At 39.6% G+C, this 27,375-nt stretch overlaps 1 protein-coding gene across 3 annotated transcripts; it reads left to right on the plus strand.

Moving 5' to 3' along the window:
* Positions 1–310: 310 nt before the first annotated feature.
* senp3b (SUMO specific peptidase 3b) lies at positions 311–27,375 on the plus strand. 3 transcript variants are annotated; one of them, XM_041964911.1, is made up of 13 exons: positions 311–625; positions 1,576–1,633; positions 2,109–2,234; positions 3,322–4,026; positions 10,052–10,165; positions 10,504–10,615; positions 12,964–13,111; positions 13,849–13,896; positions 17,197–17,274; positions 22,497–22,634; positions 24,068–24,151; positions 24,325–24,375; positions 25,546–27,375. In XM_041964911.1, the coding sequence occupies exons 3-13, from the start codon at positions 2,147–2,149 to the stop codon at positions 25,654–25,656; spliced, it is 1,677 nt and encodes a 558-aa protein (XP_041820845.1). In that variant the 5' UTR covers positions 311–625; positions 1,576–1,633; positions 2,109–2,146; the 3' UTR covers positions 25,657–27,375. The 3 variants fall into 3 exon arrangements, with proteins under 3 accessions (XP_041820845.1, XP_041820844.1, XP_041820846.1); XM_041964910.1 differs by lacking the exon at positions 1,576–1,633; XM_041964912.1 differs by lacking the exon at positions 1,576–1,633 and having other exon boundaries at positions 10,516–10,615.

The following is a 27,375-nucleotide window of genomic DNA, read 5'->3' on the forward strand; positions in this document are numbered from 1 at the left end:
GTATTCCAAACTTTTTATCTAGAAAAGCTACAAAGACTCAAGCAATATCTCAAACATAAAATCACAGATTATCTGTGCAATTTACTTCATTTATTTGTCTGTTGCTCCTCCTATATATTATTTGCATTATTTAATGTAAGAAGCTTCTTGCACAATTCCTTTACCGAATAAATATTTTTATTTTATTATTAGTTTTCTGTCATAACTGAATTCGTTGACACGTTGTTTCTATATTGCTGTTGTTTGAATTTTACTGTTATCAATAAAGTTGGGGGGGAAAAAAAGTTGACATGAGAGCGAAAAATCTGCAGTGCTCCGGCCCAGTGCATCCCTCGGACAGACCCAGTAAAATTGAAAAAGATCCTTCCTGTCGATTTCATGGAAATCGTTTGACTGTAATCCACCGTTTCTGTTAAGAATTTGCGTTTGTCTCTGAACCGGAAGACCTTGGCGAAATCAAAGTTCGCAGAGAGGTGACATCTAGCTGCTCCACACCTGACTTCTTTGAATGAGGTTTAACACCAATTAGCATTTGTTTTGGTTCGATACCCATACCAATTTAAACACACTCAACTCACATTCGGAAGAAGCTGGACAAACATTCGCATAAAGCTGCAGGTTAACGGTAAGCACACAATTGCAACGACTAGTTATGTAAGGAATACAGTAAGAAGGTATTTTATGTTGTTGCTAACATGGTATCTGCCTGCCTAACGCTTAGCTAGCTCACGACAACATGGCTAACCAGCTACAATTTTAGCACGGGTAGACAGCGGATTATTAACGAACTCTGGTTATTTCAGATTGTTCTTAATGGTGGTGTTTCAGTTTCGGCTACGCAGAGTTACTTATCAAACAAGGTTGGTAGTTACAGTGAATTTTACTTTGGATTAAGTGGTGAAATTGTGACGGTGATGCTGCTAGCTCTGCAAGCTAGCCTCGGTAAGAACTATTTCCTGCACCGGAAAGAATTGTTCTCATTATAGAGCAGCTCATCGAGACACTCTTCTGTTTAGTACACAGGCCGCATCAAATTATTCATTATAATTCAGAATTGACCCAGTTGCTCAGTTACTCTCGTGGCTGTTCGTTGATGCAGTTAATCCATTCAATTTAGCTAGCAAGCTAAATTACATACCCGCTTTCCCACCAGGTGCACATGGTAACAAGATTCCCAGTGTTAACACAGTTACTTAGTTCTTTTTCTGCATGTGGAAGGACTGGAACATGTATTTTAGAAGAAGATTGGAGCATGTAATCAAGCCAGTGAGTTGCTATTTGATTGGATACTATTCTCATTAGAGAAGATTGCTTCAGTTCCTGATAATGCAACTCCATGGTTTTGCGAGTTAATGCATGTCATATAGTATATACATGTTCCGTTGGAAGGTCATAGGTCACTACCACTGCCTATTGTATAATGAGGGTATAGGGTATATATGGGTATAGATCTGTCTTGAGAGTAGAAAAAAAATTGGCTTGGAGTGAAACACACAGCTAACAATTTTCACACACTGTGTTGCTCTATTCATCTCTTTGCTGGATGTTAATACTGCTGTCTTTCCTGATTAACAGTACACATCTTTAGCATTCCATTATAAGTTTGAAGATGCAATCCACTGATGGATAACAGGTAAAATATTACGGCTTACATTGAACCCAAATTTAAATTGATGAAATTCAGCAGATCCTATGTATTATTAAATGATATCTAGTTAAATTAGGGATGTGATTTCATGGCCTGGAAATATGGTGATACATATTGTGGAGGAGGAATATGACTGAAACAAATCTGACTAATTGCCATTATGATTATATAGAGTGGAGCACAGTGGAGCGGCTGCATTCAAAGTGATGTTTCTCCTCCCAAGATTACTAGCTACCTTTATATTTAAAGTAACATAGGTTGCTCTTGCTCCTGAGGTGGTTTTCACCAGGTCTGTAAGACACATACACAACACTGGTTGAGTTCTTTACTGACGTTGCTGTAACAGCAAGCAGGTACTGTGTGACACCTCAGACTAATTTCCAAATTCAGTTTAGCAGACTGAATTCTGAGCTGACTGTATGGTTATACCTCCACTGTAGACTATGTTTGTTCTGTGTAGGTGACGAGCTGGCGCAGGTCGTGGGTTGTCCGTGGATAATGAGAGACAGTGGCGGTAGCCTGGCCCAGAACCGCTGGCAAGGAGACCTGGGTCTGACTGCTGTGGGGCAGGACGACACTGGAGGAGGTAGGCATTTTATTTCTGGTTAATATTATGTTTGCTTTATAGTTACAGGTTACAGGTGCTAATGTGATGAGCCTGATCATAAGTGACCATCGGTGCCTTCACGTGAAGCATTTTGCCCTCGGAGCTTTCAACAGCAAATTGTCTTGATGGTGTGGGCCTTTTAAGGAAAAGACACCCAGCGACAGGGCTGTATGTTAACTTGTTTTGTGCATAGCGCTGGTGCAACAGAGGTTGAAAGCTTTGTAGCACAGGCCACAAAATTGGATCAGAAATCCAAAGATTCAAGTCACTGACCACAACCAGGGTCTGTGGGCAGAGTCATTCATGAGATAGGAGTAACTTTTCTTACTTATTGTGTGGTTAGTGGTCAAGAGAGAAAGTATTCTCTCAAAATTCACAAAGACACCAGAATAAATGTTACTATCTGAACTGATGGTCACATTGCAGGCCAGCTCTGTGTGCGTGCATGTGTGTACAAGAAAGAGAGAGCGAATGAATGAATGTGAGTGTGAGTGAGGAGCCAGTCTTAAAGCGCTTTCCTTCACAGTAGAAAAGTGTGCATTTACCATATTTCTGTTTTTTTTCACATTATCTTAACTGGAGTTAATATGAGAACATTTAAATTGTAAATAATGCAGATATATCCACTGTGCACAGTTTAAATGAGTATAATCAGTATTAGGGTTTAGAGTTGATGATATTTTTTTCAAATCCAGATAACAATAATGATTCATAATAATGAACCTGAATCCATTTAAATCTCTTATTTAACCTAATTAGGTTTAGCTTTCAAAATTTACAGGTAACTAAAGTTGATTGACGGAGTAATAATCTGCAGTTATTTTGCTAATTGATTATTTGTTTAACTCGTTTTGCAAGCAAATGTGCCAAATATTTCTGAGTACCAGTTTTTCAATTGTAATAATTTGCTGTTCACGTATTATCTATGAACACACTGCTCTGTGAGTCAAAGCCCAACAGTCTTCATTAGTAACTAAACATATTACATGGGTTAAGTGAAATGAACATCAGCAGTATTTAGTTGAAACAAAGACCAGTTAATCATATTTGTTGTATTTGTGTTTAGGTGGGATTCCTGGAGACCACCTCATAGTCCCAGTGTCAGGACACAGTGTACCCAGCCCCATGCACCTCAGACTGGGGCAGAAAGAGAAGGTGTGGACAGGAGAGTATGTAGACGATGAGGAGGAGGATGGAATGGGTAGGATCGAGGCAATAGCTGATGAGGAAGAAGAAAACAATCTGGATGGGGAGGACGAGGGTGAGTTTGAGGGGAGGGGTTGGGATAACAATGAGGAGGAAGAAGAGGAGGAGGTGGAAGAGGAGGGAGACCAGGCTGAGGTGGAGTGGGAAATTCCAGCCTTTCCCTCCCAGTCCAACCAGCACCCTCATTCTAAAGAACACCAACATTATGGACCTCAACAGAAGGCAGAGGAAGGTGGAGATGTCACTGTGGAGGATTCTGTCTCCCAGGCTGAAGCAGGGGTCCTGTTAAGGTCCCATCTCAGCAGGCACAGGGCTCTGAGGAGGCTCAGGCGTTGGCAGCATTTGCGATCCCATGGAGGCCTTGGATTTCGGCTCACCCAGCACTGGAAGAGCTGGCGCCAGAGGGCCCAGTGGGTATGTTCTCAAGGGCACAGGTGGAACCGGAGAGGGCAAAGGTACAGTCTGTACAGCAAGCAGAGAAGGATAAAAAGATATCAGCAATCACCATACACCGATGGAGAGGACGACAGCAGCAACAATGAGAGGTTCACAGAGTCTGAGAGAGGTACTGACATACACTACACTTGACTTATAAAGAAGGCTAGTCAATGTGGACAGAATATATTCAAATTGTATATATGTAACAAATCACAGGAAAATTATAGTTGTATCTGCTTGGAGTTATTCAACTGCCGGACATTTTTGGACATCCAGTACTTGATATAAGCAAGGTAGGACATAATGCAAGAAACATCAGTGGTACAGGCTTTAAGAGGTCATTGAGGGTACATGCCAAGTCTCTTATTTGATATTTCCCTCACTCCTTGCTTGAACTGGAAGTCATTCTTGTCTGCCGTCTTGAAGGCAGTCTCAATTTTCTCTTAGTCTTATATTTCTGCCCTGAGGAACAAGGAGGGACCCCCTTCTTGGATATCAGTAGTTGACTGGGCACTGCAGCTGATCTGATAGATCACTTGAGTGAAGACAGATAACAGATTAATCTCAAGTGTATCACTCCCAAGTCTTATATTTGTTTTCTTATTCACCTTCTTGTTACAAATCTGTATTAATTGTAGGTCTGAACAACAAAGAACCACAAACAACTTTCTTCACCTGTCATTTCATCAGAAACTGACATGGCTTCACATGATGCTTCAGAGAAATGGATGTCTCATTTCTCTATAAACATCATTCTTTGTGTATTCTCTGCTTGCATGGTTTCCTTGCATCTCTCCATGCATCCTCGGAGGGAAGGACTAAGAGGAGAAAATACAAATGAGGGAAACGTTGATGCAAATTAAGAGACTTGAGATGTACCCACAGTTGTGTATTATCTGCGTAGCAATGAAAGTTGAGATTGTGGTTATGCTTGATTTGCCCCATGTATAGCATGTATATGGTTAATTAGGGGTTAGGGGACGCATGATAAAACTCTGGGGGACCACAAAAATGAGAGGAGCATGATAGGAGGAGCCATTAGCAGATCATCATTAATGGCAACATGCTTTTTTCAGATGGTTGATTACAACATTATCATCCACTGTGTCAAAGGCTGAGCTCAGGTCAAGGAGAATAAAAATGGAATACAGGCCTGTGCTGGTAGCAAGCAGTAAGGCACTGGTGACCCTGACTGGCAGGTGGATGATTTTAAAAGTGTAACAGTACGTTCCAGGGTTCATTGTGAGATGTTGAATTTAGTTTTCCTGTTATATTTTCACTTTTTTGTAATAGCCCCAACTAACAAAAGTTGTCATGTCCATCACATTGGCATATGAATCTGAAATGAGGTATTACTGTTTTGGGTGCTTTTAGTTCCCTGCTCAACTATGTGTCCCTCTTCCTCCACTTGTATCTTGCTCTGCTCTATTCTGCATCCTATCCTATTCTGCCTAAACTCCTATGTGCCTCATTCATTTCTTCTGTGCCCTCTGTTATTGTCAGCAATTTTCTGTCCTTGCTCATTGTCTGTGATTTTCTGTATCATACTTTCTTACAGGTCTGTCCTCGTTTTCTGTATTCACTTTTCCAGTCTTAGGTAATGCAGCAATCTGCATTACCTAACCCTACTGCAACTATGGGGCTAAAACAGTGACCTAAAATTTATGATAAAAAATAAAAATTTGGAATTGAAAACAACACCTGAACTGAAAAAGTAAACATTGGCATTGAAACATGTGTATTGGAAATAGTTGGAGTTGCACTGAAAAAACTTCCACTAAAAAATGAAACAGACAGACATTACAAATTGTTTCATTATAGTTGCATATTATATTTCAATGCTATTTTTAATGACAGTCTTCTCATTTGTTTTTTTCACTTCTGTCCTTTTTCAGTTTTTTGACACTCAGTTTTATTTTTTGTCCCCCCCTGCTGCTGATACCAATTACTGATCATCATTGCTATAGCAGCTGGTAAAGCAGTGCTAGGCTTATAGGTCAGTTTGACTGCCTTGTAATGTATTGGGATCTCCAGCAGGTGGAATCATAAGCTAGGCTATAAATGCAGTGTGACTGTACAGTATGAAGGGCCACAAAAAGTAATCTGGGTTTCTTATTCTGTCTTAACATGATTTTCCTAAATCCATTCAGTCAATAGAGTTGTACAGCGAGCTCCCAAGGAGCAATGCAAAAAGTAGAACAGTAAGCTTTAGAGCAGACTTCGGGTCCAGAGGAGTGGTGTCTGTCATTAGTATGCAGATATGTAAATCACCTTCTCCTTTCTCCTCCCATCAAACCCTTCCTCTTCATGCCAAAATGGTGACCAAAAGTTGAAACTGAAAACCAGTTACCCTGGAAACAGCTGACATAAAAACTTTCTGTAATTCAAAGTTGTTGAAAAAATATACCTAACATAAAGAAAAAATCAGAAGAGTGACATTAACAAACACATCAAAATCACAAAAATATCTAAATAAAATGGAAATCAAGGTAATGTCCTGCATACCTGAAATCATTTATTTTTGATTGAAAGTTTATATAACTTTTGTTGATTACGAGCATGATTAGGTTGTTGATTAAAGTATGGTATTGTTAATGTTAATGTCCACTTATCAGAAGGTTGGTGGTTTGGTCCCTGACCTCGGCAGCCAACATTTCGAAGTATCCTTGCGCAATATACTGAACCTCAAGTTGCTCCCAATGCTGTACATAGGTGTGTGAGTGTATTAATGCTTGTAATTGGCTACCTAGCTACCATTGTGTGAATAGGTGAATGCAGGCTTGTGTTGTAGTCACCAGAGTAGAAAAACACTATATAAATACAATCCATTTACCATTTAACAGTCTTAGCTGTGGGGAGCAAGGCATGTCCACTTCGAGATTGTCGTATCCAGACTAACAGAAACAATTGTGTGACCGGTCGACGCAACCGGTCAACGCTGACAAGTACTAACAGGCAGTAAAAAAAAAAAAGTATTTGTAATCCCCCACAATCTCAATGTCCAAACCTTGGATGTTCACTTGTGTAGTCTGTGGTACTTTCCTTTCAAAGTCTATCACTATCTCCGTAGTCTTGCTGGCACTGATGTGCAGGTGGTTCAGTCCACAGCAGTCAGTGAAGTTACTGATGACTTCCCTGTTTTCCAATTTGTTCCCCTGTGTTACACATCCAATGATGGCTGTATCATCAGAGAAGTTCTGACAGCTGTCAGTGTTCTAAATGGTTAAAACCCACTCACAAATGTATACTTTGATTTTCAAAACCGCTGAATTTTTTTTTGCCAAATGTTAATCCAAACAGAATGAAATAGTGCATTGATTAGGGACTATTTTCAGTGGTGGATTAATCCACATTTGGTGCTTCAGTGAGTATTTCCAGCACTAGGACTGTGTATGTGAGATTGATGCACTTAGTTCAGCTTTCAAAGTTGCCTCAAGCTCGGCAAACCACTGAAGACTAGCTTAGTCATTCTACAGCTTGTTTCTGATTTTTTTTTTTTGCACTTTGCACAGCAACTTGGTTGTGATCTTTTTTGCGTGAGAAATTTTTGTTTGGCCACTTGTCTTTTGTAGTTGTGATGGCTACTTTTGTGTGCAGTAACTTGTGGTTATGGCCTTTGTGAAATAGCTGTACTCCACTCTTGGGTTGCAACTTAAGTGTAAGTTGGCAACATTTGTGTGTAGTAATTGACCAGTGTTACCACTTTTGGTTGTGGTTTTTCTTCTTTCTACTTCTAAGTGCTTTATAAAGGCAACTGGACTTGCTTGAGTAAGATGTTTGGCCTTTCATCTTCAGTTCTGACTGGTGGGGAGTCTCAGGAATGTATGTTGGGGTTTGGTAGGAGCAGGTTTGGTTAATAACAGATAATAATGATACTAATTGATTCAAATAACTGCCTTGATGTTAACATAATTATTAATATAGATTATTAATAATGGGGCACCACCCTGGGATCAGGGACCAAAATACAATTTAACACTTTTACACTCAAATGAACATTGAAGTGCTGAATCTGAGCACCAACCCCAACCCTCGCATGTTGCCTGTGTTCGTGAGAGAGAGAGCATGTGGGAAAGAGGGTAGAGAGAGTGGGCAAGATGATGGATGTAGCCACATCATGGGAGTTTCAAGACCACAAAGCTTCACAAAGACATGAGAAGAACAATAGAGGATGTGTTTGAATGCCTCTGAGCACAAGATGGCCAAGAACGCCACAACTGGACTCTAAACTGTACTCATAGTCCACCAGCTGTGGCAGTAGAGTTTCAGCTGATAACGTGCAGCTTACCAGCTTTATCGCAGTGATGGGAACTAACACCCAACATAACAAAACCTGACAGTGCAGGGCACAATCAATAGAATGTCCTGAGTGAACAGAATCAAGCAGCAAATAAAATGATCTGAGGTATCTCAAACAGCAACAACAGGACTCGGGGGTCTATAGATTTCACAATATGATAAGGCTTATACAATGATGAAACTTCTTTAACATGCTAGCATTAACTGTTAGTGATGGTCTTTGTTTGCAATGGAGGAAAACAGCTGAGAGCTGACGTAGTTGAAAGAACACAATGCTTAGAAGTTATCCTTCTCTTTCTTGAAGAAAACGGTCAAACCTTTTTGCCGTATACACAAACAGCAGGATCCAACCATGTTTGGTGAACACTGACAGTATGTTACTCGTCCAGCATGTTAAAGGACTGTTGCCTAGGTTAGGTGAGTCCCTGAGAGTCTTTTCCAGTGAGAAACCAGGATTTGGATTCAAACAAGTCTACAATGTCAAAGCATCCCTCTAGCTCTGCGAAGGTGTGCTACATCTGATTGCTGAATGAGGCCCACCTGACCTGCGACTAAGTGCTTAAAAAGCTCCTGCGCTGGCATTAGAGGAGAAGCTTCTGTTGTGGGGACTGCTAGTTTGGCTGCCTCTCAGCTTTGGATTTATGTGTTTGCCTTTTGCTACCTTTAATTTAGTGTCTTGGTTGTTTGTATGTTAATAAATCACGTGGATTTGGGTTTTTTTTAATGCCCTTTTTTCTCTCTTTTTTTTGAGTTTTGGATCAGTGGACTGTTTTTCGCCCTATAAGGCTGCCTAAGGCTGGCACGTAACCATGGTAGTAGAACGAAGAAGAATGTCACCCAATGCAACAGTGTGGCTCATTAATGTTATATTATTCTTTGATACACACAGTAGTATAATATTGATAGGACCCTCTGAAATCTGTTTTTTTCATTTTTAGCTTCTGACAATATAAGCACATCTTGCTATTAATAAGAGTGTTTAATCATGTGGTACATTCATGTAAACATTCAAAATGTAATGAATATCAGTAACTTTGACCTAAAATAGCACCTGCTCCATAGGCAAAATCTGACCTTCATATACAACTCGAACACACCAGGTAAGCAGGTGTGACAGAGGCCACACTGAAGGGCAGCACTACTTCTTGTTTACAATGCTTGAACAGAACAGAACAGAATACCTAGCACATACAGACATGGAGTTTTCAATGAACTAGTGTCTTGCGTCTGCCGGTGTGTTGCACTGTTGAAAGTTTGTTGAAGTGATGAGTTTTTGCTAGCGTGCTGCCTCTCTGTTCCCCTGCCTGTCTCAAAAGACCTCTTTGACGTAAACATAGCAACATATTTTTTATTTTCTGTGTTTTTCTGGATTTTTTCTGCCATGTTGCATGCACCATGTTTCTACAGTAGCCCAGAACGGACAAACCAAGTTTTCTTTTCTGGCCACTGTAAATTCATCAATGTAATCACTGTATATTCACTACTGATAATTGAGCGATAAGCTGATGAAGTGTTTACTTCATCTTACCAGGAAGGTGGAAGTAGGGAAAGCAGTTAGCCCTGGCTTTGTCATTATGCCTTTACACCATCAAATCTGTATGACAAGGAGTAATCCACTCAGGAACTGACCAATAAAAACAGCACAGGATGACATGCCGCACTTTAATATGTTCTTAGGTTTGACGGCATTACACATTTTCAGAACTTTAAGAAGAGCCCATGTTGCTCTTGAATTTATTGTAAGAAGATAATTATGAAGGAGACTGGAGTTGGTAAAAGTGTATTTTCTATCATTAAGTGTAATCTACATAAAAGAGAAAAAAATGTGTTATTTCTTTCCCTTTCTCTGCCAGATAAACAGATAAATGGCTGCTCTATAGACAAGCAAGAGGACAGAGGGAGACGGGATGTGGAGGTCAAACCAGTGGAGCTGGCCCTGACTGAGGAACACATGAGTTGTGTGACTGGTATGGATCAGGCTGAGGCAATCTTTTTCATGTTCACTGTCATATAAATTTAAACTGTTGTTGTTTGCAGTCAGGTCAGATAAATTTAAAATTTCTATTTTTGTGTCATTGTCATTGACTCTGTAATACCAAAATCGTAGGTCGTCAAACTGCAATGCCAGGAATTTTAGGCCAAGACTCGAGCAATATTTTTCGTGTGGATCCACATTAGGTGCAGGTTTTGACATTTTCAAGATTTTCTTAAAAGTGCAAGAGAAACAGTGCCACCATTGTATGCTTATCCAGCTTATTGTGCGGATGATGGTTTTGTTAATGTTTTATGGTTCTTTTGTCTCGAGGTATTCTTGAAGAGTCTCTGCAGCAGTATGGCAGTTTGATCCCCATCCATGTGGATGATATTGTGGAGAAGCTTCAGGACATCTTCAGTGACAGCTTCTCACAGCCTCACAGGTCAGCCACAGTGTTTGCTCACTGTACTGTCACTATAGGTCATCTGTTCTTCTCTGACTTACAATTGCATGAAACAGAGAAAAGCAGTTACCTCACAAATGGCAAGCTACCAATCCTTGCCATTTATTGTTCCCTAGATTAAATCATTAATGGACTAATAATTGTGGCACTAATTACCTTGTACGTAAAAAGATGCAATGTTGTAGGGCTGCGATCAATCGTTTATATCAATCGATTATTGTCTGGAATAGATTGTTTTGTCCTTATAATGTTAGTAAATGGTGATTATATATCCATCAGTGTTTCCCAAAGCCCAAGATGACATCCTCAAATGTCCTGCTTTGTCCATAATACAAAGTTACTCAGTTTACTGACGTAGAGGAGGAGAACCAGAACATATTCACGTTTAAGAATTATGACTTATTTTTCTTACAAAATTACTGAAACCGATTCATCGATTATCAGAAGAGTTGACAGCTAATTTATTAATCAATTCATTTTTGCAACTTTACGGTATTGTTCAACTGGTATATGAATAAGTTGTATGTTATAAATACGCTGTAGGTTGGGGCAATGCCACATTAGCAAAATCTAATTTCCACAGTTAGAGTAGCTTACATTATTCAGGTTCAGGGTTGTCTTTAGTGTTTGCTTGAAGTCCAGCTGTTCATTTAGGGCTTTTACTTTGGTAAGTCTGTTATTTTGTTTCCAGTGCAAATTCTGTGTGTATGTGTGTGTGTGTGTGTGTGTGTGTGTATATATATATATATATATATATATACACACACACACACAGTACAGGCCAAAGGTTTGGACAGACCTTCTCATTCAATGCGTTTTCTTTATTTTCATGACTATTTACATTGTAGATTTTCACTGAAGGCATTGAAACTGTGAATAAACACATGTGGAGTTCTGTACTGTAACTATTGGCGAGAAGAGACTCTCTCCTTGAGAATTTTGTCACCAGTATGTTCAATTTTTAATGCGTAAAAGAGCTTTAAGTCATCTTTGTGACTACTCTTATCATCTCAGTCTCAAATGCAATTAGTTGCATGGGTGTTGAAACTTCAGATTAAGCTTGATCAACCATTTATAGACTTATTTTGTCATTGAAATGTAACAATATCTATCGATATAGTGAGTTGTTCACATTTTTAAAAGGCCTGAGTGGCCCTGACCTAAAAATGACTTAATTCCAGGCCTGATTTAACAATACAAAGTACAGATTGGGAAGGCGAAAGAAGAAACAAACAAGATCAAATAAAATAACACACTCACATCCTCTCCAAGGTTTTGCACAGGGGTCCTTTGGTCACCCTGGATTACTAAATTGACTAAATTGAAGTTACAGATAGCCAGCCAATGAAAGGGGCCAGTGTAAAGATATACTGACCGAGCTTGTTCAATAAAGAGTATGTCACCCTCTCGAAAGCAGCCAGTTGTACCATTATTGTTATTCATAAGGAGGCAGACATCTTTTCCCCTAATGCCTTAGTATTCATTTATCTGTTGTAAAAGCCAAGATAATGATATTTCCAGTCCAGAAGATGTGGCTGAGCCCAAAATGGAGAATTTTGCTGAGACTTGGAACTTTTTGTTCAGGACTTCAAAAATAATGTGCTGGAAGTTATTGCACCAGTCTCGTTCTGGACAAGTGTCGGACATGTCCAGAGTATATCTAAGATAGAAGCACCAGTCTGTTCACATCTCCAGCAAGAATCTACTGGTTCAGTTTCCATTTATGTAGCTGAATGTGATGATGAATTCTAATCATTATCATTTTCTGTACTGCAACAAGGTAATCATTTCCATTTTGGTTCTTGAGAAGACACTTGTTAAAGTAGCTGTTGGGTTGCAGGGAATTGTGTGAAAGCCAGTGTTAAATTTTACAGGAGAATTTTCAAATGTCCCCAGATGGCGATTAAGAAAGTTGATCTTATCTCATGGATCCTTAAAAATCTTTATTCATTTATTTTTTCCAATCATAGTGCAAGGCAAAACAGGAATCAACCATCATCATCACCATGATCAGATATCAGTCTTCCTACCTTTCCATTCATGCCAAATGTATAGAGTGCAATTATCCAGAAAAAACATTTGACATATAGCATGTGAGCAAATAAGAATTAAATTAGATTTACACCCTAACTTTTTTCATTTGGCTCTTTCAAATTTCTAAGTTAATAGGCAGCAGAGCATCTAATCATTTATGACATTCATTAGGGGATTTAGAGGGTTGATAAATCTAGTGGAGGGTATTTTATTACTTCAGAAGTAACACTTTGTAGGTAAATGAAGTGAATTGCTCAGTAATGTGTCAATTTGTTTGATCTGTTCTTCTTTAGGAAAGCAGTGGTCCAGCACCTAATACAGTCTTTCCAGCGTTCATCGGGATCAGCCCTGGCTAAAACATTCAGGGTCAACTACAAACGGCATGTTCTGACCATGGATGACCTTGGCACTCTGTATGGACAGAACTGGCTCAACGACCAGGTACTGCAGTACAAACCTCTGAACACTATGGCCTCAGCAAAGTAGACCTTTTTCATGGAATTTGATGTTAGAAGTTTGGAAAATTCTGTGAATATATATTCACATAATTTTCAATTTTGCATAAAACATTTGTGCTACACATGAAATTTATGTACAAATTATTAATAGTGTAAAAAGACTGCCATTCCTGGCAGTAGAAATGTCATTTGAACACTCTCTGAACAGTGAAGTCAACTTGTAAACTGCAGTATGACCAATCTGAAGACTAGATAGTACAAATGGGCTAAAGAACACAATGTTTAATAAATGTGCTCAATATGTGGACGGGGAATATATGGGCATAAACAAACTCCAAACCATCAGAAGTCACTATAGAGCTGTTAAAGCCAACTGACAGCTGATCCACTTGTGCTGTTGTATTCAGAGACTGGCGATTGATTAAACACGTTTTTGAGAACTGAGCTGTCAGTTTCATTTGACGGTAGCACCACTGGGTCAGCTGTCAGTTGGCTTTAACAGCTCTGCAGTGAGTTCTGATCATATGGTCCTATGGCCTTGTGCGCAGGTCCTCTTCCTCATGATAAGATAAATACAATTGCCATCCTTCTTGTCTTTAAGTGTATTTAGGCCATACAAATACAGCAAAGAACCTCAGACGGCAGAGATGGCAGAAAAGTTACTGAGTCCTATTTCAAGATGTGTCTTTACATATGGTATGTTCTTGTTATTTTCTTCAGGTGATGAACATGTATGGTGACCTGGTCATGGACTTTGTGCCAGAAAAGGTAAGGAAATGTAAAAAAAATAGACCAATGGCATATTAAAAGGACCCTCCACCAATAGGTTTTCAAAGATGTCAGGCATTGGGATGGCGGTGGGGTGGAAGGAGGGTGCGCTCAATGCTAATCTAAGATTGCTGGATCTTTACCCATACTAGTGGCTAATGTCAGATTACAGTCGGATTTCAAGCACATTGTTTGACATATAAGCATTATGCAACTTCTAAATCACACTTGTCATTGTGTGTTATGAGTTTACAAAGTCTGGAGATCAGGAGAATGACAAGCAACAAAGGCCTCCCATGGGATTTGTTATGGATGTATGACTTAATGGACTTTTGAATTTCCATTAAAAAAATCTTCAAGACAACATTTGAACATGTAGACCATATTTGGTATGACATCTTAAAGCCAATTCTATTAAAAAAAAAAAAAAAAAATCACAGCCTGAGTGTGAATTGGAACAGAGCAGCATATTGTAATGACATTTGATAACTTTTGAGCACCTCGACCCAACCTTTTCATCTTTGAACTGTAAAAAGTTGTAGAAGTTTTGGACTACATTCAGAATAATGGGGAAATGTCATTGAACAGTGTGCAATCATCTAAGGGCCAAAATGTGAAAAGCTATTATAGCGCCACCATGGGGTCAAGTGGTTTGTGTTGTTTTGTCTGAAAAGTTATGTGGTCTGTGTTGGAGTTTCTGAGCTCCAGATGCCTCATTTATAACTGTTACACATGCACAAAACAGGACTTGAAAGATGCATAGGCCACTTCCCATGTAACAGTTAAGAGAATGTGCACACCTGTGCAGAAACCTAGTATTTGCAGTTGTGGAAATTGGTGACACAGATGGTTAAGTGGTCAACTGAAGCTAGATTTTATAATGAAATGATTAATCATATATCCACAATGTCATGAACATTTGGGCTAGCTGTGTTATATTGTGTTTATGATTATAGTAAGACACATTACCTATTTAATTATTACTCTGTCTCACTGTATTCTAAAAGATGCAGGCCAACCCAAATGTTGACCATTGACAGTGCATTTGTGACAGCTGTGATTAATTATTGAACTACTGAGCAGTATTTCCCAAATTAGCGCAGTGGAGACACTGCTGGGCTGCTACACTCACTAGCTTTGTCCAGGCACCTCAACCACCACCTCTCCACCACCTTCATGTCAAAAGGTGGTGTAATGAAAGAAACACATGCATGCTGGGTTTTTTAGTCAAATTCTGGTTTATTGTCTGTTGTTAGATATTGAGTGTATGATTTCATCAGCTACAGTTTGTGCATGAGCTTTGGTGTCCCTGTACCTCTACCAGGTCATACTCTGGTGGTGATTAATGCATTGGTATCAGCTACATTAAAGCAGATGAGAATCTGATTTTGTCGTTACTGTACTCCGCTGGGTTTTGTCCACCTCAGACTGAAGTGTTAGGACTGCTCTCCTTTACCACAGTCAGACTCTATTGTGCGAGAAATCTGCTGCAGGACAGTATGTGCGTAAGAATTAGTCTTTAAATATGAAAAATTACTTGAGTGCACTCTTGAGTGACCAAATTCACAGATTTATAAGGCTCTGATGCTTATTATTATTAGCAAAGAGCAGTGCACAGTATCGGCTTCTCCGTTTTTTGCCAGCTCTATCTGTCACTTCTTCGGTAAAATGAAAAAGTGGGGCATATCAGCTGTCACTGGTTGGTGTTAATTCTGAGTCACTTGATAATAGGACAGAACAAGCTGCTGTCAACTGCTGTCTGTGCTTGACTGAAGATTGTTTGTGAGGAAAGAAGTTCTACTATGTAATACCGCTGCTGTTAATAGAGTGATCCATCTTTGCTGTAGCAGATTGCAGCACACCAATTTCAGGAGCCAGAACATCCCAATTATTCATATATCAATAATTTAAGTTAGATACTGATATTTATTTAGAATGGTCATTAAAAAAGTACCAGATATTGGCATAAAAAAAAAAATTGAATGAGTCTAAGATGGAGTTCACAGATTTTATATGCAATAGAGAAAAAAGGTAAAATACAAGGCAGGGAGCGCAAATGTTAAAATTGCACTCAAAATTTCACTACATAAAAATTACAAGAAGGTCCTTGAGACTTCAGTCTTTTTGCAACACATCCCACAATATGTGAAGAAATGTTGTGGTGCTGCTGTAAAAGGTTTTTAAGGATTTGATATAATGTCCTAAACTAACGACACAGTGACAGTAAAATGTCAGTTTAGCCTGTGCACCCTCGACATTTATGGGGACCTGTTCTAGGGTTGGGCGAGTCTCTCTCCACTTGTTTTTTGTGCAAACATATCAGCATTCGCCAGTTGTTGGGCTGCCAGTGGCCAGTTGTAAAATTTTAACATATCTCACAACCCAACATCTTGTCAGTATGCTTGACTACACAACATATTACAGCACACTCTTTACAAAATGCATTTCTGTTTTGTTGCATTTCGATGGATACATGAAGAGTTGTTGGTATACATTTCTAAAAAAAGATTTGAAGAGTATTTTTGATTAATAAATCAAAATAATTTGAAGAATCACAAAAAGGAGATTGTGTGGAAAAGGAGTAAGACAAATATGTACATCTGGGCTAATTACTGGCACATGTGGCCCTGCTTGCTTGTAGGTTATGCACAACATGAAACAGAAGGACATCTTAATAACAAAGACTTTTTAGAGCTGTCAGATACAATCATACTTTGTAGAACATAATGAAATGAAATGTATTATTTGCACAATACATCCCTAAGGTGCAGTGGGCAGCCACAGTGCAACGCTCGGGGACCAACTCCAGCCCTAAACAAGTACCTTGGTCAAGGGAACTGACAGAAAAAATAGACCTAAGATGCGTTTTTAGCAACAGTGCTAACCACCAGCCACTTTGCTGCCAAAACAGCACCTGGTATTATTTTCCCAACCAAATACTAACACTAGCCTCTGAGATTGGACCAGATCAGGCGTGTTCAGGGTGGTATGGCTGTAAGCAGACAATTACGACTACACTAAATAATAACAGTTTTTGACCTGCACTTTGTGAAACCCTGCCATACAACCAAATCTCAATTCTTGTGTTCATGTTAATTGGAACTGAAATATTTTAAGTTCCAGTTATTTCATGGAACATTGTTCATCGACTTAGTGTAATTTAAAAATTGTCATCATTAGACATTGATACATAGCGATGATCACATATGGCAAACAATTAGAACATCGCTCCTCATTACATGTACATACTATTTTCTGTCATCTGCCCCAATTCTTACTCTTGTCTGTTCTCTTCCTCAGGTTCACTTTTTCAACAGCTTCTTTTATGATAAGCTAAGGACAAAAGGCTACGAAGGAGTCAAACGGTGGACGAAAAATGTAAGTGGGTGTCAGAACCTTCCCACACTTTGAACTGTTTTTCACTTAAGCTGTTAGGCAGGATTTGCTCCAAGTTCAGGTTTGTTTGATAGAAATACTTGTCAGTTTAAATCACAAAGTGGGCCTACAAAAGGAGAAGAGTGTCCCATCCCTGCTAACCCATGGCCCGTATTTGCCAAGAAGTTACCATCAATTAGCAGTTGATAGTTATTAGCTTTTAGTCATCCAAGCATTATATCTACACTGAACTGAAGTTCACCACAAATGTGATTGTATACAGGATATTGCTTCATGGGTTTACTGTTTACTCATCATCCCACCTTTCTTGGAATCGGGGTTGTGGTATATAAATGTTGTGCCATGTTGAGGTGTGGAAATCCCACATTTTGGCAAAACCTAAGTGCTCCTCCACTTGTCTAAGGTTGGCTATTGTATTGGTGATGATAGGACCAAAGGTTAACATACACTCCTTTCAGCTTGTGACTTGAGAAAGCAAGGACCGACGGTCTTCAAGCTCCAATTAGTTGTTGCTCCATTTCTCTCCATGGAGCCATAGATGTGGTGTCCGTCCACACTTTAATGTAGCAAAATTGATAAGCCATGTGATAAATGTTAAACTGAAGCAGAGATAGACCACCTTTGCATTTGGTGTGTTGCATTAAAGAGTATTTTTAGCTAGGATACTTATTGTTGCACATACACCAGCAAATTAGAGAATCAGGTCCAAAATGGCGTTGGTAGAGGTAGCAGGATCGTTGCACAAAGGGAATAAGGTGTCGCACATTAATTTTATTGGCAGCAATCCTAGATTGAAGATACGCTGGGAGAATAGATCACCTTTGCAAGGTGATTTTTGAATGTTTGCTAGTATTATATTGTCTCATAGTCATCTTTGACAATGCTGCAGAGCAAGGCGTGTATAATATTGACCAAGTATGAATAATGAATACAGGGGGTGCAGAATTATTAGGCAAGTTGTATTTTTGAAGATTAATTTTATTATTGAACAACAACTATGTTCTCAATCAACCCAAAAGACACATAATATCAAAGCTGAATATTTCTGGAAGTTGGAGTGGGGCTTTTTTAGTTTGGGCTATCTTAGGGGCTTACTGTGTGTGCAGGTAACTTTTACTGAGCAGAATTAATAGGCAACTTAATAAAAACCAAATATATACCCATCTCACTTATTTATTTTCACCAGGTAAACCAATATAACAACTGAAAATATACAAATAAACATTTCTGACATTCAAAAAACAAAACAAAATCAATTCAGTGACCAATATAGCCACCTTTCTTTACGAGGACACCCAAAAGCCTTCCATCCATAGATTCTGTCAATTTCTTGATCTGTTCATGATCAACATTGCGCACAGCTGCAACCACAGCCTCCCAGACACTGCTCAGAGAGGTGTACTGTTTTCCCTCCCTGTAAATCTCACGTTTTATGAGGGACCACAGGTTCTCTATGGGGTTCAGATCAGGTGAACAAGGGGGCCATGTCATTAATTTTTCTTCTTTTAGACCTTTACTGGCCAGCCACACTGTGGTGTATTTGGATGCATGTGATGGAGCATTGTCCTGCATGAAAATCATGGTCTCCTTGAAAGATGCCGACTTCTTCCTGTACCACTGCTTGAAGAAGGTGTCTTCCAGAAACTGGCAGTAGGACTGGGAGTTGAGTTTGACTCCATCCTCAACCCGAAAAGGTCCCACAAGCTCATCTTTAATGATACCAGCCCATACCAGTACCCCACCTCCACCTTGCTGGCGTCTAAGTCAGAGTGGAGTTCTCTGCCCTTAACTAATCCAGCCACGGGCTCATCCATCTGGCCCATCAAGACTTGCTCTCATTTCATCAGACCATAAAACCTTAGAAAAATCAGTCTTAAGATATTTCTTGGCCCAGTCTTGACGTTTTATCTTGTGTTTCTTGTTCAGTGGTGGTCGTTTTTCCCTTACATTGGCCATGTCCCTGAGTATTGCACACCTTGTGCTTTTTGACACTCCAGTAACGTTGCAGTTCTGAAATATGGCAAAACTGGTGGCAAATGGCATCTTTGCAGCTTCACACTTGATTTTCCTCAATTCACGGGCAGTTATTTTGCGCCTTTTTTGTTCAACGCGCTTCTTGCGACCCTGTTGGCTATTTGCCATGAAACGCTTGATTGTTCTGTGATCGCGCCGCAAAAGCTTGCTAATTTCAAGACTGCTGCATCCCTCTGCAAGACATCTCACAATTTTAGACTTTTCAGAGTCCGTCAAATCTCTCTTCTGACCCATTTTGCCAAAGGAAAGGAAGTTTCCTAATAATTATGCACACCTGATATAGGGTGTTGATGTCATTAGACCACACCCCTTCTCATCACACAGATGCACATCACCTGATATACTTAGTTGGCAGTAGGCTTTCAGCCCTATACAGCTTGGAGTAGGACAGCATGCATAAAAAGGATGGTGGTCAAAATACTCATCTGCTTAATAATTCTGCACACTGTGTAATAGTGATTTTTGATTGGAATGGTATCATACCATACATCAATTGTGTTACCATCCTGTTGTTTAGTCAAAGCAGATTAGACTTGTTCCAATTGATTTTATAGCCAGAGAATGAGCAATGATGATTCATTGAAGTTGTTAAAGATGTTCTGGAATAGATTCCTCAAGGTCAGAGATATAAGATATACTAATATACTGTTGATTTCCACACCAGATTCAGTTAGTTAGCAAGTTACCTTGGTTTACAGCCATTAAAATAATAGTTTTGCCTTGCTCTGTGCGTTATGAATTTAGCTCTCCTTCTGAGCATATCATTACATTTTCTTCAACTTGTCTTCAAAAGATTTTGTGTGGATTTAAAAAGGGACCGTTCCAATTCAGTAGTTCTTGCTTCTGTTTTTGTTGGTGGTGTTTTGTTGTTGTTTTTTTCAAATTGACAGCAAATGAGGGTGCGAAATCCTGTTGAACCTGTTAGTTGCTTGCCACAGAAAAGGGGGCTCATAATCTCAGCCAGTGTTAATTGATATAAGTCTATGAGTTGGGCTCTAGATTCTCAATCAAGTTCTGTATTCTGGAGAGGGAAGGGGTTCAGCTGTCATAGATGACGTCTTTCACCCAGTGAACTGCCCTCAAAGGTAGTTATGAGCAGGTTATTATGAGAAAGGCTGGCTCCATTGTTACCGATTTGAACAAAGCCTTAAGATCACTAAAGCACAAAAAAAATTCAGTGCAGGAGTGAGTATGATGGCTTGTAGGGACGACAGGTGTGATCTCTAACAGTAAGATGGAGCAATTCCACCAGTGCTTTGAACATGTCATGAACCATAATCCATCTTGGTTCAAGTCTAATGTTGCATTCATATCTCTCCCTGGGATTAGGGAATATTGGATAAGTGTTAGCAAGTCAGTGGTAAGGTGTTGCATCCAGCACAGAGAGGACGCATGCACACAAACAAAAGCAATTGTCTTGTCTCTATAGTCTATGGTGGAAGGATATCCTGTTTGTCTCAAGTTGTAGTTGTGTGTTTAAGATTCCCTGTCAGATATTGCTGATAAAAGTATTACCAAAGTGTGGACTGTAGAGCAAATGTTATTAAGATATTGAGAACATTAAGAAAATAAATCACCCACCTCCATCATTCTGAGGCTGCAAAACATGTTGCCTGTCACTGAGTTTCAAGACCACATCAAACGCAGATGAACAAACTCTGCAACTATCCCCCTTCTTCTACATTCATTCATTAGGGCACTCAAGGCCGCAAACACTGCCACCGCTGAGGGAGAGCCATGCTCATTTCACGTGATCCTAATGTAAGCTGCCTCCATGAATCAGGTTTAGCACATTTTCCTGCATCAGCTTAAGTGTGGATCAGGTCACAGCAGGTGTGTAATATGAGATTAGAGAAAAGGACAAAGAACGACCAAACCTGATATTTGTTATGCAGAATAATGTTAAACAAGTTATATTAACTTTCAACATTATTCACAGTGATTTGCATCAGTTCAAGTACAGTCCAGCCTATTCAAAATAAGTTAAGAAAAACCCTACTCCATAGGTAACAGCTGCCATAACAAATAAAGAAAACATTCAAGTCCTGCTTTGAGAGATGATGAATTTCCATGGAGCTAGCAAATGAGCAGATAGACACAGTGAAAGACTGGAACATGCTCAGCTGTGAAGGAGCCCAGTGACAGCCACTAGTTTGAGCCCCTCCTGCTCTGACTCCAGCTGTAGTTCTAGGTCTGGCTGCGAGGTGTGTCATCGTCTGGGGGTCTTGTTTGTGTCACCCAGCTCATCACAGAATTTTCCTGCGTTCTCGGCTGTGGTAAAGGTAGGAGTGCACTCATTTTGTGGTGTGCATTCAAGTTTGGGATTCTGGTCTGGCCATTCGATGGCAGGGTTGTTGTTGAGGGAGGGAATCCCCTCCGCCAGGTTTCTTGGCAGAAAGCAAACTGGCTCATTTTTATTCGTGGCTCTCTGCTCATCTGATGACATGTACATTATTATGCTGGGATCTGCATAATGCGACAGTTGCAGTGGGTTATTGATTTTGGATAGCACTCCTTTCACCGCCTTATGAACTGTTATTGTTGTTTCTATAACTCGTGAATGATGACGTCCTCCATGTTCTGTGCTAGCATTAGCCAACATGTTTCAGTCTCATCCTGTTTGCGCAGATAACATTATTTATTTCCACATACCCCCCAGATATCCCACTGGACCACAAAGTAGTTGAGATGACTGAAACAGAGTTTAAATACACCTGATTTTTACCATGGAATCCGGACGTTATACTAACACATGTTAACTCACACAGTGTAAATAATAAGTCAGCTCAACTCTTAGAGTCCCCTGACTCAACTGTTGTGGTCAGCACACCTGCCAGCACTGAGTGCACCAACGCCGTCTCCCTCTACCGCTCATACACTGACCACTCTAGCATTCTCCAGTATTTCCATTTTGCTTTGTGTTGCTCTGCATTGTGTTGATTGAGGCAGACGTGTGCCCACACAACCGACATAGCATCTATACCTGCTCTTTCTCATCTACATGGTTAATTAGTTGGAACACTGCTGACTCCACTTTGTATTTTCAAGATGTAGGAAGTGGTGTGGAATTTATCGATTTATCAAGCATATCCCCTGAAAAATAAGCATAATGCTTTATTTACATTTGTATTCTCTCCTTTTACTATTTTGTCCCTTGTTCCTTCTGTCAGGTTGACATCTTTCAGAAGGACCTGTTATTGATCCCCATCCACCTGGAGGTCCACTGGTCGCTGGTCAGTGTTGACATTCCTCGTCGAGCCATCACTTACTTTGACTCTCAGCGGACCCTCAACAGACGCTGCCCAAAGGTAGGACTGGACAGCAACAGCTAGACCTTACACTCGTAGATTATTAGTGGCACGAGGCAATAGCTCGAGCCACTATTGTAATCTCTCGCATTTTTCCTCATTCCTTATTTTTCATCTTCCGCCAGAATTTCGGCGCGTAACTCGTCCCGCAGCTTTGAGAAAACCCTTGCAAACTATGTATCAAAACGTGCAGCTCGATCTGGAATAGTGTGCTATGTACTTACGACAGGATTCGTTAATAATTCGCAGTTATTCACCAAAAAAAAAAAAAGGGAAATTTCCTCAAATTTCAGCCTTTTTCAAGTTTCCGCTGCCTCGCCATACTTTCTCCTAGAGACTTCATTCAAACTTTAAAACGTAGATAATTTTGTCGGCTCAGAATGAACCTCTGCACATTTTTTGATATCTCTTACGGTTTTCGATAAAGTTTCTCAAACAATGCTCAGAATTTCTGCCCCTAGAGTGGGTGATGTCATCAGCTAGAGTGCGAGAGGCAGTGAGAAATCGCCTGAAATCTTTTTTTTTTTAATTGCCATAAACTCCAAACGGTGAATAGGAGACACATCATTTTTGGATCCTTTTGTAGAGAAATGTCTCTTCTCGCCTCTAATTTCAATTTTAAAGGGTTAGCCCCCACCAAATTTAAATAAAGAGGGATTTTGCACCAGCTGCCCTGCTCTGCTGCTCGTTACTGGGCTCTGCTGAGGCCTGATAACGAGCCATTCATTTGAATCAGGTGTGCTGGAGCAGGGATACATCTAAAACATGCAGGGCAGTGGTCCTCCAGAACCAGGCTTGAGAAACAGTGGTATAGATAACACCAGCAGCACCCTCGTGCCACTGTCAAAATTTTGGTGGCGCCGGAATTGTCTAGTTACATTTATTATTTAAAATGAATAAAAAAATAAATATAAAAGCCGTCAGAGACACTTAGTGAATGGACTATTGCAGTGTGACCTACAGACCCACAGTGTCTGCTTAGAAAAGACTTAAAAAAATTGTATTTAGGCCTAATTAGCCTAGTTTAATATTTTGTCTTTCTTACAAAATGAATGTTATTTTTATTATATCAGTGTGAACAAACTCCTAAAAAAAACGGGAAAAGCCATCGTTTTAACAGGATACTGAACTAGAAAATGCTCTCAGACCTCCGCCATGAGGCAGTCATGTTGGGTTGGGTCCAGATTGACTTGCCATTCAGTCAGTCAATCAGCAGATGCAGAATGAGGTGTAGACTTGAATTAGTTTATGGATACGTTACGTTACACATTATGCTGTGCACTATTTGTTGAATGTCATTATGTCTAACATTTCTCTTATGTTTTTTGTGTTTGTTATGTGGTAAAATAAAGCAAGGAGCCCATGGCATGTGTTGCTTTCATTTGTCTCTGTAGTCTTTTAATTGAATCTGATGTTGTTTTTGTTGTTTGCAGCACATTTTTAAGTATCTGCAAGCGGAGGCCATCAAAAAAGACCAACAAGACTTTTTGACGGGATGGAAAGGCTTTTTCAAAATGGTGACATATTCTGTTTGTTTGTTTTGACTGACTCATTTCACAATTATTAAAATAAAAAAAGATTGATAATCTTGGGAAAGAGGGTTGTTGTTGCTGCAAGTCATAGCATGTGACGGATGCATTTCAGTAGTTTTACTGGCTGTTGCTAATGTTTTATCAAATGTGTGTTGCAGAATGTGGGTCGTCAAAACAACGACAGTGACTGTGGGGCTTTTGTGCTACAGGTGAGATTTTCATGTCCAGTGTCCACATACAGATAAATGTGAGATAAACTTCATTGATTGAAATCCACTTGTTAATGAAACTTCCGAGTCAAAAGCAAAGGAAAAATGTGATTTTGTAAAAGATAAAAATGGAACAAGATAAAAAATAAGATAAAATGAATATAAAAACTATATACACCTTTCACTTAAAGGTCCAGTGTGTCAGATTCAGGCAGATCTATTGGCAGGATATGGCAGAAATACTATATGATATTCCTGAATATTCCTGATATTTCAGTCGTGTATAATCACATGAAAATAATAAGAGTGAGCTCTTCATGTTGACATGGGGTGCAGTTCCTCTTCCACAGTGTCCACCTTGTCACACTGCTATGTTTCTACAGTAGCCCAGAACAGACAAACCAAACACCGGCTCTAGAGAGCGCCTTTCACGTTTTAAGCGGCCACCCTAAGGGAGGGTGAGGCGAAGGGACGTCAGTTGGTTGCAGTCTGTAACCTAGCTGCTAGATACCACTAAATCCTACACACTGGACCTTTAAACAGATATGACCATGATGGATAATTGTAATACACACATGGTGTTAATCATTATTCTACAAAATATAAAAAAATATCAATATAATTGCAGAGATAGGGCTGTACAGTATAAATATACAGTAATTCCACAGGATATGTCTATGTAAAGAACATACTTATATACAGATATTTATATAGATACATTTGGCCTTACATTCAGATTAATACTGTTTCATGGCTGCTTGATTCATCAAATGAATATCTCACTGCCTCAGACACAAACATTTGTTCATCCACTGTGGGAGTCTCAGAAATATGACATGGTTTTTAGACTGTAATGTATATTTAGTTAACTTAACCAACACTGATGTGCCTATTTGGGGAAGTAGGCTGTCTGTTTCTAAAGGACTTTTTCTACTGCACTTAAGGTATATGTTGTCTACTCCAGTGAGGGGCTAGAGGCTGTCTTGCAGTAATGTCAGCCAGCCAGCAAGCGTGCTAATCATTTATGAAGCTGGTCGCTCCGCACCATAGGAACACACACCTACTGACTTGTTCTGCATGCATTGTGAATGCACCATTACAAATGTGTTGTCGTTGCTGGCCAACAACTTGTTTTTTGTTTTTCCTCATTTCCCCTCCACCATTCTGCAGTACTGCAAGTGTCTGGCACTAGGGCAGCCATTCGGCTTCGGCCAGCAGGATATGCCCCGGCTGAGGAGGCAAATGTACAAAGAACTATGTCACTGCAAGCTCACCCTGTGACCCAGAGGTGTACCCCAGCCACCATCTCAAACTGCTCCCACCCCCGACCCTAACAAGATGGAGGGACAATGATATAACGAGGAAAAGAGGAGCAAATGATTGACTGGAAAAAAGAGAAACTTTTCAAAAACATTTTTTTTTCTCTGCCAACAACCAGAGAAACTACTTCTTCTATTGTAGATGATGTCATTGTTTCACTTTGTTTTGTCTGACTTTGCTTCCCTCTCTCCACCCTTTGAAAACTCTGATTTAATTTCCATGTCATGGTTATTCCTTTGAGGTTGACAGAGGCCAAGACTAGCTTCTCTTTTGGGAATATGCTAATCTTCCATCCTATCGTAGTCCACTTGTGTTTTTCAGTCTGATTGGGAGCATGAAGAAGATCATGAAGATATCTAAATCCAGTCCAGATGAAGGGTTGGACAAGAGTTAGTCAAACCTGACTACTACTTTCACGTAAGAAGCCTGAACACTGAGTGCAGGGGTAACGTGTGTGTACGGCAGAATAATCTGAACCAGTCTGTGTAAGCTTGTGGTTAAATTGTACCAGTGGATTTTCATGCCTTCCATCCATCCAGTCCATGTATATTGTGTTCCATTTCAAATGTCAAATGTGAAACTCTCAGCCAACGTCTTTGGAAAAGCAAAGAAGGACATCCAACATAAAACACACTCCCCCATGCTGCAGCCAATGTTTAGTTGATGATGCTATGTAGTCAGCACACAATGCAACGTGGCATTTCCAGTGTATAATATTTGTTTAACAATTTCCTGCAAGATGTATAGATGGATTTAAAGTGATGCAGAAATTGAACTTAGAATGCGTAGTTGAGGCTGACATGTTGACATCAGAAAACACACTTCAGCATGTGAAGAGCCATTCTAGTACATTGCAGAATTTCCACATCATCTTTGGAACACACCACATATTGACCCCTGTGCCGGAAACCTAGTCTGCCTTCATCACTCTTACCATCATAAACAGAACATGTGGGAGACTGGATCTGCATCCGTGAATCCATGTCCAAACAAGCCAGAATGACATATTGGCCCAAGAAGGGGTATCTTTACATTACATTTATCTTTTTTCTGTGTTTTATCTCTGTCAGTGAATGTGTTGGTATGCTTATTGCTTTAAACAAATTGTGTTAAAAGGAGGACTACTAATTTGTGTTATTAAGTACAAAAGAGATCCTCTGGTTAGTATTTCTTTGAAAGTTTAAGAGCCATTTTGGTGAGGACCACGATTGCTGCACAACAGATCATGTCCACAATGGAGTACAGTACCCTCCTCTTTTTATAACGAAAGACAAATTTGTTGAAAGCTGTGTTTTTGATTTTTTTTCTTTTTTTTTTCAAACAGGAGTTGATACAACAGAGTCGACAGTTTTATATGTCTTCTCGCATGGATTATGGTTGCTAAAAATAAAAATACACAGCAAACAAGTGATTGTGCATATTATCAATGCTACTGCGTGAGCATCACATGGTTATGCTGACATGATGATCTACACGTTATCCTGACTACAGCAGTGAAGTGTTACGTATTACATTTACTCAAGTACTGTACTGAAGTACACAATTTGGGTACTTAAGAATTTCCATTTCATGCCATTTAATACTTCAACTCCAAAACAGAAATGTTGTACTTTTTACTCACTACATTTCTCTCACAGCTCTAGTTTAAAGTTCCTTTGCAAATAAAGATTTTAACAAACA

The sequence above is a fragment of the Chelmon rostratus genome, chromosome 23 (assembly GCF_017976325.1).
Source record: "Chelmon rostratus isolate fCheRos1 chromosome 23, fCheRos1.pri, whole genome shotgun sequence".
Taxonomy (NCBI): domain Eukaryota; kingdom Metazoa; phylum Chordata; class Actinopteri; order Chaetodontiformes; family Chaetodontidae; genus Chelmon; species Chelmon rostratus.